Source organism: Rosa chinensis, chromosome 2 (assembly GCF_002994745.2).
Source record: "Rosa chinensis cultivar Old Blush chromosome 2, RchiOBHm-V2, whole genome shotgun sequence".
Lineage (NCBI taxonomy): Eukaryota > Viridiplantae > Streptophyta > Magnoliopsida > Rosales > Rosaceae > Rosa > Rosa chinensis.
Genome location: NC_037089.1, coordinates 85,686,256 through 85,702,553, shown reverse-complemented (window position 1 = coordinate 85,702,553; position 16,298 = coordinate 85,686,256). Strand labels below are relative to the sequence as shown.

The following is a 16,298-nucleotide window of genomic DNA, read 5'->3' as shown; positions in this document are numbered from 1 at the left end:
CTAATCCGGCGGCTTCTTTTGCGACTTGGCTTGAGCCGTTGTTAATGGCATTTGCAAATTCCAAGTTAGAATTACCCAAAAATATGAATTAGTCTTTTTTCTATAGCGTACAACTGTACATTAAAGGTTGTCGCTTGGGTCGAAAAGAGAACTCGTATTTGTAATTCATGCCATTAGACCGAGTGACATAATGATGTAAAGAAGAGTGTGATTCTAGTGTCAATTGGTCACCTAAAGGTGTTGGTTTGTGGCTTAAATTAAAAAGCCCATAAATCATTTTTTGAATTAAGCACACATAATTAATTTAATTCTTGTTGATCTATTAGGTTTTAGAGTTTACCTCATGCACATATAAATATATGCTTTCTGACACCTTATTAGGTGTAAGAGAGAAAAGCAGCCTTAGTTTCGGGTTCTATAGAAAAAAAATTACACTTTGGTTTGTTTCTTTTGTCCTTGTGAGTGACAATATATATTCAAGTTAGTTTGTTCTTTTATTTGAAGTTTCTCTTTTTTTTTTAGAGTATTCAGGTGTAATTGAGAATTTGGGAGCCTAAAACAATTGCAACTCTGGCTGATTAATTCGTTTCTTGCTGACCTTGATGAGCTATCTGACAGTGAAGCCGATGTTCTTGTTGAAGATGATGTGAGTGTTGCAAAGATGGAGGAAGATGTCGATGGGGCTTGCAGATTTAAGAGACACTTGGCTATGATGATCTGGAAAGTGTTTCAAAATTGCAGAAATCACAAAGATTTGTTGATATGATGCAGAAAGTGGAAGGTGCACTTGAGAAGGGCTCCGATATGTCAAGTCATGCACTAGTTTTGGAGGATGATCCAGTATACCAGCTGATTGTGGATTGTAATGCTTAGTCAGAACACATTGAGAGTGAACTTGTAATCATCCAAAATTTTATTCGTGACAAATACGGCACAAATTTCCAGAGCTTGAGCCATGTGTTCATCATCCGATTGATTATGCTCGAGTTGTTCAGACTTTAGAAAATCGGGAATGAAATGGATGCAACCCTTGTTGATCTGGAGGAACTGAGCGAGACTGGAGAAGTTAAGTTAATGCGGTCGGCATATTGAACAGGGTTCTATGGTCGGTCTGTGACTCTTTGATACACTGTTGTCAATATGAATATACTTTCTCAATCCTCCCTAAAGGAGAGAACTTTTTTAATTGAATAAGTTGATTTCTTGATAGATATGTGAACTAATTAATCAACTATGTATGTGCTTTTGGTTTTCTTTATGAGCATTGCAAAGTTTTACAGAATATTATTTTATATAAACAAAAAAGTCTAAATATGTAATATTTCAGATGCCAAAAAGAAAAATTAGGGAAAATTTGTATGGCTCGGCTCCGTCGGCAAAGCCAGAGAAGCCAAGAACAGAAGGTCATGTGTTGAAGGGCCAGTGAGCACGAGATATCTACTCGCCGAGTTAGTTGCCGCCAAATATTGCTACTACTAACAGTCTAACACGTCATCAATAATTATAAAAGAATTTCGAGGTGGGCCGCACTTGAAACATATAGGCCCAAATAATAATTTTGACGCGGCGGTGGTTGATCGAGTTTCTTCTGCTGCAAGTCTTCGAGAAGTCGTCAGCAAATTGCTTCGGTTTTGTGTGACCCAAAATTCAAAGTTTTTTTTTAAAAACGATCTATATGTGAACACATTTGTTCTGAAAATAAAAAAAAAGCCAAACTGATCGAGTTCTTCTTCTGCAAGGCTTCAACAAGTCATGGACAAACCTGTTCTTCACAAGAATTTCTCGTCGGAAATCAAGGTAGCCCTCCTTTTCATACATGGACGTACCTTTAATTTTGGTATCTTTATTTGCCCGCAACTAACCCTAAAAATTTGTAGGTTCTAATTAAAAAATATATTTCGTGCTAGTTTAGGTACCATGTAATTAAGGATTTACCATAAAAACTAGTATTTACTGTGCTGATGTTACGTTTGCAGGCGGAGTGTGAGAACAGGGATTTAATCAATGAGTTGCCGGATGAGATTCTGTCTTACATAGTTTCATTCTTAAGCCTAAAAGATGCTGTGGATACTAGCTTGATATCCCACCGGTGGAGGCACCTTTGGAAGCATCAAATACTGACAAGGCGGAATCTTGAATTCGACATTCCAAACATGTTAGGAGGCAAATATGCCCACCTCGTTACTGACCTTGAACAGAATAATTCTTTGATGCTGGCGGATCAGTTTAAAAGACAAGACTTTATAAGACGTGTACATTAGTTTTTGAGGCTCTATTCTGGTAAGAAGGTAGACACTTTCAAGGTGGCATTCTATTTGAATGGAGAAGATGCTGGCCACCTAGATGAATGGATTTGTTTTGCAATTGAAAACGGAGCCGAGTGCTTAATCTTCAATTATATATTACAGCTTCTGGTTTTATTATGATTTTCCTCACCAGTTGCTACTTTCAAACTCAAGTCTAAAGCATTTATCATTGCAGAGATGTGTTCTGAAACCTCCACCTGATCATTTTGACAAGTTCAATCAGCTAGCAACTCTTGATCTACGCGATGTCATTTTAGATGAAAACTTTACAGCATGTCTCTTCTCTAATGTTTTTGTTACTCGAAAGATTGACCTTGTGGCATTGCGATGTGGGCTCATTTCTGATCATTACTGGTCATCCTCGTCTGACTGATTTGAAAGTGCTGTGGTGTATTAAGTTAGAAAAACTAGAGATACAAGCAGCTAATCTTGTCTCCGTAGAACACAACGGCTATATTATGACTTTTTGCATCAAAACTTCACGGTTAGCAAGACTTCTTCTGCGGGACGGTGCTGAATGTACATTATTCAATCGTCTCATGTCCTACGCTCGAATCTCTTTATCTGATTCTCCACTGCGTATTTGTGAGTGACAACAATCTATTCATGTGGCATGGAAATTACTGTTTGCGTAATTTTTAATCTATGTATTTAATTGTTAAATATAATTGTGTGCAGGCTGAAATACCCCAAACCATATCAACATTTAGAAACCTTAAGCAAATGAGCTTGATTCTCCAACGGTGGAACTTTCAACTTGGCAGCGTTGTTAATATTCTCAAGGCTACACCCCTTTTGGAAGAATTTGAAATAATGGTTAGTTCCAAAAATTGCCTCTGTTTGTTTATGCTTTTAGGGTTTACACAAACAAGGCTACATCCCTTTATATATCACAAGAGTGTTGCTAATTGCTTATTCTATTTGTAGTAATGTAGTATATATCTCAGTCCGGCAATTATAACTACAACTCTTTGATTTTGTACAAGGTACTGGGAACAGGCAATCGAGAAGACATGAGCAAATTTTCTGGATTCCGGCATAATCATTTGAGAAACGTTCAGATTCGTTGCTTCCACGGTAGATTGTCTGAGATAGAGTTGGCCATTTTAATTCTGAAAATTTCCACCAAGCTGGAGAAGATGGTAATCGATCCACTTGGAAAATTTTACAATGGTGAATTGGTGATGGGAGATGGGTGGTTGAGAACCCTTATTATCATTCGGATGAGGATGGCACAGTCCCGCAGGTAGGAACGTGGACGTGGATGGGGTACCTCATCTTTGGAAGCAAAGAGGTAGAGCACTCCTCCAAGAAAAACTAAAAGTTGTGATGACTGATGCTCAAGTTATAGTTCTATAACTTTTGCACCTCAAGGTTCCAGCATCTGTGCACCTCAAGATTAATTTCTTATATTGCAGCAGACCGGAGTCGTCATATCTCGCTTTTATAGGAGGTGTTTGATGTCTCTTTTGGTCTTTTTTTAAGGCTGGATAATTAAAGTGGTCACCAGTCGCTCAATTTTTTTGCATAAATTCCTCGGACTATATATGATGCTTTGTCTTTGGCATGCACCTGATATATTAAGCCCCATAATTATTTTCTCTTCTTATATTGCGTTATCAAGTTACCATAACTGTGAGAATAATTGATTTGGCTCCTTTTATCCGCTTATTGCAAAAAAGGGGCGCCAATTTCACCCTCAAGTGTTTTTATTGACTGTTTGTTGCTGAATGGATAAATTACTTTCCTGCAACCAAAAGAGAAAGAAAAGGAAAATATTTCATGGTTAGTAGTTTGCGAAGTTCAAGCATGAATACCGAGCTCTGTTATCTGCTTTATTCTAAATCCGATGCAGCAAATACTTGCAGAAAAGTGGTCTAAACCGTACAAATTTCAACTGTTTCATGTATCCAAATGAAGGTTTCCAGAAGAGTGGGAGAATGTAAGAAATATAATCACATAACAGCATTTCGGTCCTAATTCTTGTGAACTAAGTAATAGAGTCTTCATTAACTGGTTACCTGTAAATCTGTAACCAGTGTGTGGGATTAGTCATATTAATTACTTTTTCCTAACATAAAAATTCAATGTTATTGAGATATGTGCACTTCAAGAAAAAGAAAAGAAAAAAACATGTTTAACAACATGCAATTCATGTTGTTAATCACTTTTGACAACAAATGGCTCATGTTGTAGATCATGCAATATATGTCATCGACAATTAGACGACATGCAAATGTCTCATGTGGTGGTACACATCTTAATATAATACACATTCTTTACCCGTGTTGTCGAAGATTGTAAGTAACAACTAGCAACTAGCTAGAGCATGTTGTTATTAAGATGTTGTCCTAGACTTCTTTTCTTCTAGTGGTATTAGGATTGCTTTCCTTAATAGGTTAGGACCCCTATGAGAGATATGTATATATATATATATATATATATATCTATATAAGTGCAGTTCTGTTCTGACAATGATATAAACACATTTTTGCGTGAGATTAGCTTAAGGATTCTTGGAGAAAATAGATCGATGACTGTTTCAATTCGAAGACGAATGGATCACGGTGGGAAACTTTCTATAGAAAATTATTCGTAAGTGTCATTTTGACACTTTAATTAGCTGGAATGCCACTTAACATTTTTTGTCATCATAAGGCCATTTGAGAACTCAAATTTTCCCCTTCCCGACGATTTTACCCTTTTGCCAAAGAAACCCAACCGTACCACAAAGCCAATTACAGATCAACCACTCTCTCTCTCTCTCTCTCTCTCTCTCTCTCTCACACACACACACACACACACACACACACATAGAGTTCAATTCCAAAACCTAGACACAAAATTAACCTCCAAGGTCCGATGGTGCCATTTTGGCCTGAAGAACTTCGGCGACGCTAACCGCAACTAAAACAGTTGCAAAGCTCCGATCATTGCTCCGACGAAAAATGAATGGCGGCCACACAAGAAGATGAAGAACCTCAAGCTTCCGATCATTGAGCCCGGCGGCCAGGAGCTCAAAATTGAATATGAGTCGCTCTCCTCGATCCGTACTGCAATATTTCTAAGTCTCAATGTCTGGAAGGTGTCTGAATTGGAGAACCACAGCGACAACGGTGAGCTGCTGAGATCTGAAGCATCCAATACTTTCAAACCAGCTCCGCCACACGACTTCTAGCCTCGGCATCGCCGTCGTGGCCTTCGTGTCTACTTGGTCAGTTAGCAATTAGTGCACGACCATCGATATGATCTGGTCAACAAGATCCGCCATGAAAAGTCTCAAGTCTGCAACCGTCGCGAGCAAAAAACCTATTGCCGAGTAACTTCTTACGCCTTTATCTTTGACGGCGTTGAGGCGCTGTCCGATCTAGCATTCAATTTCGTCTACGAGGTGGTGGTTTGGATTGGGCTTTCAAATTGCGTGCACTTTGCTTTCAAAAGGATGATTCGAATCATGGCATATGGATTAGATGATGCAGAGAGAATGATGCTCTAGTGTAGCTTTTGGTAATTCCTATACGGCATACTCTAGTGAATGATGCTTATGGATATATGTTGATGGATTATGATACGTGCAACACATTCAAATTTTAGCAGTACAAGGCTTCGACATTGTATACTTATAGTTGTTTTGATTTTTCATTGTGGCTTTTGTGTTGGCTGGTAATAGATTTCTCAATCGGTGATAGTAGTTTTGTTAGGCTATGGTAATAGTTTTCTCAATCTCTACAAATAGATTTTGTTTTGCTTAGAAGTAGCTTTTGGTATCGGTAAGAGTAGATTTTGGTGATAGTTAAGCAGTTTTTGGTGCTGGTGACAGTCGTTTTTGGTGCTTGTGACAGTAGCTTTTGTTACTAGCGACAGTGTTGGTGAGAGAGAGTAGCTTTTAGTGTTGGTGAGAGTAGTTTTTATTGCTGGTGACTGTAACTTTTGTTGCTGATGACAGTAGCTTTTGTGACTTTGTCAGAAATCTCATCCGAGTAACTTTTATTGCTGGTGACAGTAATGTTTGCTAGGAGTAGCTTTTAGTAGTGGTGACAGTAGTTTTTTTTTTGGTCACAGTAGCTTTTTGTGACCTCGCCGGAGGTTGCCGGAAATCTCACAAGAGTAGCTTTTGTTGCTAGTGACAGTAACTTTTGGTGTTAGTGACAATAGCTTTTGTGGTCGGCAGGAGGTCGACCGGAGACCCGCCGCAGATGAGAGATTGAATGATTGTTGACTTTTTACTCTAGTGGCATTTATGTAAATATGTTGATTTTTATATCCAAAATTTAACACTTTTTTTAAATCTAGTGGCCTTATGAGGGAAAAAAAATAGTTGGTGGCCTTATGGCTAAAAGAACATTCAAATATGCACTTACATATAATTATCTCAACTTTCTATGGTAAGGTTTTTATCTCCTATTTGATTTTAGATATATTCATGTAAATAGCTAAGAAAAATTGTTCAACCTTCTATACAACATTAAAAAATTCAAACTCACCAACCGAGTCTAATGGTATTTCTCTCCACAATAGTATATGAGTTTAAATTCCTTCTCTAGCTCTTAACCCACAAATTCTTTTTCTTTTAAAAAGAATGAAAAATAAACCGAAATACCTTGAGGTTTTCTTGCATATTAACCCATTCAAGCGATTAGATGAATTGATGTTATTACAAAAAGCAATTGTATTTCCTCCATTGTAGTTCCATAGGAGACAGTCAGACAAAGATCTTATAGTCTAATAAGCTATGAGTACACTGTCAAGACTTCGAACAATTCTAATAATTGCTTTCTATTTTTTACTGTCAATCTCCTTTTTTAATTTTTATTCGGTGTTCATCTGTGTAGGATTATGAGAAGAGGGATTCAATCAATGAGTTTCCCAATGAGGTTTTGTCTTACATAGTTTCATTCTTAAAATTAAAAGATCATGTGGTTACTACCATGATATCCCGCCGGTGGAGGCACCTCTGGATTCATGCAATACTGAAAAGGCAGAATCTTGAATTCAACACTCAAAACATATTTGGAGGCTCGTTGTTGAACATGAAGAAGATGACACTATTGGGATGTTGGAAACTATAGATGAGTTCAAACAACAATATTTTGTAAGACGTGTGAATGAATTTCTCAAGCTCCACACTAGTAACAAGGTAGACTCTTTGAAAGAGGCATTCTTTTTTCATGGAGAATCACCTGCTGTTGACGACCTTGATAGTTGGATTCATTTTGCAACCGTAATGGGAGCTGAAGTTGTTGATCTCCAATTGTTCCAAGCCTTTTATTTTGGAACAAGCAGCAGCTTATATGATTTCCCTCACCAAGTGTTACCTTCATATTCAAGCCTTTGGGAGATCTTTTCCGGCGACTTACTTGGAGTGTTTCCAAAAAGTTATTGATCATTCTAGAAGATATAATGTCATAGAACACGTAGAAGTCAAGAACCATCCAGAAACGTGGCGAGCTTCATCCAAGAATTAAGCTTCAGAGATAGAAATTGAGTCCCAGTCAAAACATGTCATTTTGGCCGAAACTCTTCTTTGGACGGATTTCTTGGGCATTTTTGAAAGGTATTGATGCTGAAAATATCAAGGAGAGTCCTAGTATAATTCCGCAAGATTATGGCAAGTTTACCAAGGTTTGAAAATCATTTAATTGTGCACCAATCAAAGGAATTCTCAAGCAACTAGGGAAGGCTTTCAAAGTAGAATTGGAGAGCGAAACTTGGGATGTGCTCCTCATATAAATAGAGCTTCTGCGAACGTGAAAAAGCACCCATGTACAACACCATCTTCTACCCTAAAAACCCTAGTTCACAAAGTCTTAAATTCCTTAACTTCAAGAAGCAAAAGCCGTGCACACCATCATCCATCTTCATCAAGCTTTTTCCTTGTACCATCTTAAAAGGAAGCTCTTGCATCTAAGGCTGCCTAAAAGTGAATTCGTGGCTCTCATATTCTCTCCTTTGCGGTTTTTATTTTCTTGTAATTCAACTCATATGTTTTTAGTTGTGAATTTTTAGACGATGTGTGGCTAATTTACTTTTATTAGGGGCGAGGTTTGAAGCCCCTAAGACATGTTTTTGATAATATTTTGATTCCTAGTTTTGTGATTACTATGTTGTGAAATTGATTATTTGATTTTGCTTTACAGATAACTCTTGCATGTTTATGTTTTATGAATGCCCACATAAAATATTATGATCATGTGATTGGGGCTAGAAATAGGTATTTTAATCTTCTAAGAAGTTAACAATATTTATTTCAAAGGTAGCAAAGTTTATAGGACAATAGGCCAAATCAAATAATGGGAATTGCATGCTAGGTAGGCGTTCCACACTAGTATTGGATTCTTGTTTCGATCAAACTTCCACATGTGATTAATGCTTAGGATAAATTGTTGATAGGATATCATTCTATATCTTGATTGTTTATTCTAAAGGCTTAGTAATGGTGCGTTCACCTTGCTTAAGTAATTTAGGGAAGTAATAAGAACTTATACATGCGTTCATGGTTTGTTCTTGATTGAAACCTTAATTTTTCACGACTTAGTAACTGAAACTAGGATGATAAATTGGTATCAAGCATGTTTTGGTGGTGGATTTCCGAGTTCCTAACATCTTCATCATTATCTTTCAAACCCTAAATTCAAAATCGTTTTTCTTTACTTTATTTTTTGTTTATTTTCGTTAAAAACCAAAAACCCCCAATTCAGTTCGTTTTAGGATTGCAAGCACTTTTCTATCTTCTCTGTCCCTCCATCTTTCTTTCTCTTTTTCTTTTGTTGACGTTTTTCTTAGTGTTAGTTTAGTTTTTGTTTTGTTTTCTTTTGTGTGATTAAAATAGTTACCCTTGATCTCTGGCTTCGAACGACCCTTGCTTATCCTTCACTATTGATGACTACATTATTGCAGGGTTAAGTTAGCGTCTATTTTGGGAGTATCATAATCTCATAAATAGATATGGATCTAGAAGCGAAGATCACTATGTGCAATTCATGGAATGAAATTAAAAAGGAAAAGAAGCTCGTTCAAAACCCCCAACTCAGATTCGAATGTTAACAAGACTCAAGAAATCCCCAAATCAAATAGAGATATGAATCCAGAAACGAACATCACTATGAGCAAGTCAAAACCATTCACGGAATGGAAGTAACAAATTAAGGAAGAAGCTCACTCAAAACCCCATCTCAGATTCGAACACTAGCAAGATTCCCCTAATTCAGAAAAAAGATATGGATCTAGAGACGAACATTACTACAGGCAAGTCAGAACCACTCATGAAATTGAAGTAACAACGAAAGAAGCTCATTCAAAACTCTAAATCAGATTCAAAAATTAACAAGATTTATGAGTGCTTTGAATCAAAAAGAGAAATGGAAAAAGGATTTACCTGTGCGAACTTGAATACGTTCTTCGGCTCTTCTCTTCCAATAGGTTTAGAGGAAACTGAAAATCCAAATGTGGGGAAGACTGGCCGCGATTTTGGCTTTATATAGCTAGCAAAAGTACACGTGGGCTAGCTTAAGCTCTAAAACCTTGTGATTATTTTTATTGTTGTCTTGACTCTTGAGAAACAAATCAAATAAAAAATTATTATCGAAAGAATTTCAGTCCAGTATCATTTGATCTAGAGACATAATTAAGTCTTCCTCATTTTGTCTTGGATAGATAAGACATCGTGACACCCACTTAGTTACATCATCAATTTCAGATATTGTTCGTAAGTGGGAGGCAAGAGACTAGTTGTAACATTTAAGTTATTTATTTGCTAAAAAAAAAAAAAAAAAAAAAAAAATTCTCATCCAAATAAGAAAATGTTTCCCCTTTCAAAAAAAAAATTCCAATAATAAATTGTTTTGGATACAGCTCGGCTCAACAACTTATAGGTTAATGACATCATCAACAATAAAAATTACTAGTCAACGATAGTAAACAGCTTTCGATCAAATTTGAGGCTCCAATAACATCGAGTGAAGACAATGTTTTTCTTGGTATATTTACAATCTCTGAGTTGCAGTCTGTATTTTCATAGTCTACAATGTACCAAAGTTATAGTTTTCATACTTTTCTGTATCGTGTTTCAGCATAAAAACACATTGCTTTGTCCAATTATGATCAAGTATCGGCTTTTATTTCGTGTAGATATTTTATACTTTTCAAACCATCACCTATGAACTACTGTGTGGAAGCATAAAACAATGATAGTACAATTGAGGAACTGATGTGGTCTATATTTTCTTTGTTAGTAATTAATGAGGAAGTGGCGACATTCAATCCAACGTATAGCTTGTCTGTGATCTTTAGCAAGCGGGATGAGGTAACCGTGCTGACTGCTAATACTATAGCCTCTTTGTTTGTGGACTGGCTTGTGTAGTCATCTCCATCCATTTTTAAGAGGCTTGTGCTCGTCAACTTGTGGAAAATTGGCACGCTCTGGATCTGATGTCGGTGTATTTTAAGCATCTAACGCTGAATCTACGGTGTGAGTGCTACAAAGCAGAATATAAATAAAGTCTTCATTCTAGGCTCGTCCAACCAATTTTCGGTTTGATAAACTCTCAATATTTCTCTGCAAAAGATATTAGAGATAGGTAGGTGAGCAAAACCACGCGCTCGATCAGTGAGTAAACTATGCAATATGCCAATGAAGCCAATGTAGTTTTACACATACCATAATATATAATATTCCAAAATACCATCACATCACATTTTCCTTTCTTATTGGTTATTCTTCAATTTAGTGACCCTCACGGGCACCATAATGGTAATTCCCGCCCTATACCACTGTGTGACACATCCTTACTTCAACATAACCAATTAAGAAGTTCACATGCACCATGAATAATCTCAACCTCCAACTTCATATAATATATACACACACACACACAAACACACACTTTTTAAATTCATCTAAAAAATAGACATGCTTCACTCGAAAATAGAGAGATAAAATATTAGAAATAAATATGAAATTTATGACACATTATAACCCACTCACCTCGACAATACAAATCACCTTCTACTATACCGATCATAAATCCAGCCTTCTAGAAATTTTTTGATCTTATTCAAACCTCCATTGATAGAAAGAGGGCATCAATTCAAATCCATATTGTTTTACGGATCATAAATCGGAATTACAGATAAAAAGTTATGATTTGCAAAAGCAAGAGTAAATGGAGAGAGTGCAACTCTCTTGAAAAATGGTACGAAAAATATGGGTTGGCCAACTTCTTATTTATAAGGAGAGATCTGTGACGTGTCAACACATGAATGGCTGGTTTGGTGCTACTTGTCAAGTTCTTAATCAAACACCAAAAAACTTATGCCACTTGTTAAGCACACCACCACTTGACAAGTGTCAAGATCTTACAGCATGCAAGCTACTGCTGCTACATGCTTTCCAAGTCAAGCCTATTGACTAATGGTAACGCGCTATATCGCCACTTAATTTGATTTCCACATAAACTTCAAAAATTCACCAAAAATAGTTTGGTATTATGAAAAAAATCACTGAAAAATATCCCGAACTCATCACTATCTCCTCTTTCCACTTTCTACTTCCCACTTCAAAAGTAAAATTCTAACAACTTCAAAATTTGAAATCTCACAAAAACATCTGGTATATATTGTACATACTTGCAACATTTTCTTTTCTTTCCTCCTCTAACATGCAAATTTGATAGGCTAGCTAAAGTTCCTACCCAGCAAGTCCCACTAAAGAAAATATAGGCAATTGATTTATCCAGAAAAGTTTTGCCTAGTGTTCTAATGCATTGAATTGGTTTTGCGGTAATTCGTGCTTTTCCAGGTCATTATTGCTTTCTTTTGGTCTCAGAGTGGAAATTATTTTATGCACCGACGGTGTAAAGGAGCCAGGCCTTATAAAATAATCTTAACCCTTGATATTTATTATCAACTTTATTTTTAATAAACAAAAAGTGTATTTAATGCAATCTAACCATTCATTTGTGTTGGTGTAAGTGCACGGCGGTGCTCTGAATAATCTCTCGTCTCAAAGACCATTTTGTGGTATGAACGGTGGTCCTTTGCTAATTTTTGGTTAATGAGTTGTTAGAAGCTGTAAACTAAATCTGAATTACGTGATGCAGGAGACAGTGAAATGCATTGGGAGCTGTAAGTTGGTTAATGAGTTCTTTAAGAATCATGATTTAATAGTGTGAAAATTTTGGTGCGAAAATAAAAATATGTAATGTTTTTTTAGAAAAAAACAACTGTGCGCTAGAATTTGTGAAAATTTAAAGAGTCGGGCTTTTTTTTTTCACTTCCCACAAAGTTGGGACATATTTCCAAGGCGTAACGACACGGTTAGACCCTCATTATGAAATAACCTACCGAATATGCCCATTATAAAGCCTTGCTTACGGCATTGACTTGTGTAAAGAAAAAAGGCCCAGTCATAAGTTTTGGTTCTTCTTCTCCAAGTCATGGACGACAGCAGCTTCCCTGTTCCTCACAAGAAGTTCTCGTTGGAAATCAAGGTAAACCCTCTATCTCTTTGATTTTTTTGACCTTTTGATATCTTTATTGTCGTTTGGGGGGTTTTTTGCGTCGTTGGGATGTTCTGTGTTTTTGCCCACAACGTGTTTGATGTAATGCCTCTGAGAGTTTCTGCATTATCAAAACTAGCGTTGTTAGCTGGAATGTGCTTCAGTTTTGGGGACCCAGAATTCATATTTGATTTGGGTTATGTAATCTGAGTATGAAATCCTACTGACCCAAGCATTTGTGGTTGGCAGGGGAACAAAACAGATGTGGTGATTTGCTGTTATGATGATCACTTCCTTGTGAGTTTTCGGGTTCCCGTTTTGCTTGAGTTGGACTTAATGTGATCTCTGTGTGCAGTTCTAATGTTATGGAACACTTTTCAGGTCATTGCAACTCAAATAGGAACTATGGGGACCATACTGCAAGCCAGGTTTGCATACCAATTCTTTGAGCTGGAGTTGACATAAGTTTCTATGTTAACATAGGCTAGAAGTTTTAGTTTTACCTCAATCGTCATGGAACAAATTGCTTTGTTCATAACCATTGTCTTGCTTTGTCCAATTATGATCAAGTATCAGGTTTTATTTTCTTTTATATTGATTATGCCTTTCTTTATCTTACTTTCTTTGTTCATAACTCGGAACTACTCTGTGGAAGTATAAAAAGAATGATAGTACCATTGAGGAACTTATGTGGTGTGTATATTTTCTTCATCAGTAAGGAGGAAGGTGCAACATTCAATCCAACGTACAGCGTGTCTGTAATCTTTGGCAAGCGAGATGAGGTAATTGTGCCGATGCTATAGCCTTTTAGTTTGTTGACTGACTTGTGTACTCATCTCTACCCATTCTCATGTGTGCAGCCAATGCTAGAGGCCTGCGCTCGTCAACTTGTGGAACATATCAGGTAGATCTTATAGATGGTACAGACTGCAGTGTTTTATTTTCTCTCCTACTCTTACATGCAAATTTGATAGGCCAGCTAAGGTTCCTACCCAACAAGCTCCACTAATGAAAATATAGACAATTGATTTCTTGCTATTCTCCATGTACTTTGGCACACATATCTACTAGCATCTTTCTTTGGAAGAGGTTAGCCGAAGTCCTAGCATTCTAATGCATTGGGTTGGTTTTGCAGTAATTCGCGCTCTTCCAGGCCATTGTTGCTTTCTCTTGGTCTCAAAGACCATTCAGTGGTATGAAGAGTGATCTTTTGCTAATTTTTGGTTAATGAGTTGTTAGAAGCTGTAAACTGAATCCCAGTTATGTGATGCAGGAGACACTGAAAGGCATTGTATCTGCTGTAATCGAAAATCGCCTTTGGTGATTGGTGTTGTGGGTCTAGTAAACTTTCCAGTTTTCAGTTTTCACAGCCGGATTAAACCCTGGTCACATGTAATCAGTAGTTTGTTACTTTTGGGGTGTCTCTTGTAATTTTCAATTGTTGCTGTCCTTTGTTGAATATGACATCTTAGCACTGGAAACGGTCTAGAGAATGAAAGTATTGAACCAGTTGATGAAAACTCAAATTACTTTCACTCTCGCTCTGTCTCGGTTCATTAGTTCAACAAACCAATTGGTTGGTACTATACGGCATTCAAAGTTATGTGACAGACTTCCCATAACAATATTTGCTCAAGCAGATGTGACAGGTTCCCCGAAAGAAGATGGGCATCGAGATGCTCAGTCACAGAGATGAACTATAAAAACCAAAATCTGATTTTATTAACATTTTCCAAGGATTTTTTTGTTTTTTTGGTACAAAGGGGGTCAAAGACCCAAAAAACAGAAAGAACTAGGAAATAGCTGTGGCAACAGCTCTAGGCCTTACGACGTCTTGGACAATGAAGTTAGGCATTAGGGGCAGCTTGCATAACCCCCGAACCTGATCAATGCTTTTCTTTGCCAACCCATCTGCAACCATATTTCTCTGACGGTGGATGTGAGTGAATAAACAGCTGGAGAAAGATTCCATAAGCTTCCTACAATTTGCGAGTAAAGTACCAAGAGGATGTAACCCTGTGTCAACTCTTAAGAAGGTTGATAAGGATAGCTGAATCCGGTTCAACCTCAAGATTATCTATATGAAGATCGATAGCAATATGAAGACCAGTTATAAGACCCCAAGCTTCTGCCTGTAAAACCTCGCCATGACCAATATTGAGCATAAAACCATAATGCCATTGACCATTGCTATCTCTAATTACTCCTCCACCAGAGCCAAGAACACCTTCCCTAGACCTTGACCTATCCACATTCAATTTATAATACCCAGCCGTAGGTTTAATCCAACTCAACAACTGAATCCTAGAATTAGGACTGGTAACAGCAGTAGAGTTCTTGTGCCATTCAAGAAAATATTGCAAAATAGATTCTCTGGCATTATAAGGACCATGGAAATTATTACCAAAAATGTTCTTATTACGCCACTTCCATATAAACCAACAAGTAAAGATGAAGGCATGAGACCAATCAGTATGCATAAACTTACTTCCTTTCTGAATGATATTTGCAGCAATCCAGGCTTCCCAGTCCAGAGTAAAGGTTCTTTGCATAGATATAGGAACACCGATAACATTCCAGGTTGCGGCAGCTTTAGGACAATCTCTACAGAGTTGGGTCATAGTTTCTTGTATTCCGGGGCAATGCTTGCAATGAGGATCGTAGGTGAGTCTTCTTCTAGCTCTGTTTGACATCAGTAAGAAGGCGACTTTGGACAAATAACCAAGTAAAAGTCTTTAACTTGGGGGGGATATTAAGAGCCCATATGTACTTCCACATCTTCTGGGAGTTAGTGTAAACTGAGGGAAGGCTATTATAAGCACTTTTAATAGTGAACCTGCCATTAGAAGTGTGTCGCCAAATCAGCTTATCACATTGTTGTCCAGTAACATCAATGGGAATTCATAAAATTTTATCCACTACCTCAGCTGGCAGACAAGCATATAGAAGAGTTGCATCCCATTCATTGTTACTCCAAAAATCTTGGACAAGCATGCTGTCATCGACCATTGTAGAGTCCAACGCAAGATCTTTAAGAACACCAAACTCATTCCAGTTATCAGTCCTGAAAGAAACAGAATTCCCATTTCCAATTCTCCAAGCAAGACCTTTTTTTATTAAGGCAGCACCAAAGCATACACTAGACCAGGTGCTAGAATAACTAGATGGCATTGTATAATCATGATCAAGGAAATCCCCTTCAAATATTTTTCAGAGAAGATTTTGCACCATAAACCATTATCATTTTGAATAATCCGCCAACCAATCTTAGCAATCATGGCCTGGTTCATTTCCACAGATTTTTTAATTCCCAAACCACCAGCCATTTTAGGTTTACAAATGGTATCCCAATTTACAAGATGGACACTCCTTTTGTCATCACAATCACCCCAAAGGAAATTTCTATTCATCTTGTCAAGATTCTCACAAATAGAGAAAGGTAGTTTCGCAGTTTGCATCGAATAAGTGGGGATGGATGATGTAACAGCTTGAATCA

General features: G+C 37.2%; 1 protein-coding gene across 1 annotated transcript; it reads left to right on the top strand.

Moving 5' to 3' along the window:
- The first annotated feature begins 12,637 nt into the window (after positions 1–12,637).
- LOC112186423 (proteasome assembly chaperone 3) lies at positions 12,638–14,340 on the top strand. Its single transcript, XM_024324854.2, has 7 exons — positions 12,638–12,793; positions 13,052–13,099; positions 13,184–13,230; positions 13,518–13,584; positions 13,663–13,706; positions 13,938–13,995; positions 14,076–14,340. The coding sequence occupies exons 1-7, from the start codon at positions 12,740–12,742 to the stop codon at positions 14,124–14,126; spliced, it is 369 nt and encodes a 122-aa protein (XP_024180622.1). The 5' UTR covers positions 12,638–12,739; the 3' UTR covers positions 14,127–14,340.
- Positions 14,341–16,298: the final 1,958 nt, after the last annotated feature.

What these genes read in the sequence shown, in the direction of transcription:
- LOC112186423 (XM_024324854.2), top strand. Translation starts at nt 12,740, where the DNA reads ATGGACGACAGCAGCTTCCCTGTTCCTCACAAGAAGTTCTCGTTGGAA. An exon ending in GTTATGATGATCACTTCCTT is followed by an intron (nt 13,100 to 13,183) that starts GTGAGTTTTCGG and finishes AACACTTTTCAG; the next exon opens with GTCATTGCAACTCAAATAGG. An exon ending in TCTTTGGCAAGCGAGATGAG is followed by an intron (nt 13,585 to 13,662) that starts GTAATTGTGCCG and finishes TCATGTGTGCAG; the next exon opens with CCAATGCTAGAGGCCTGCGC.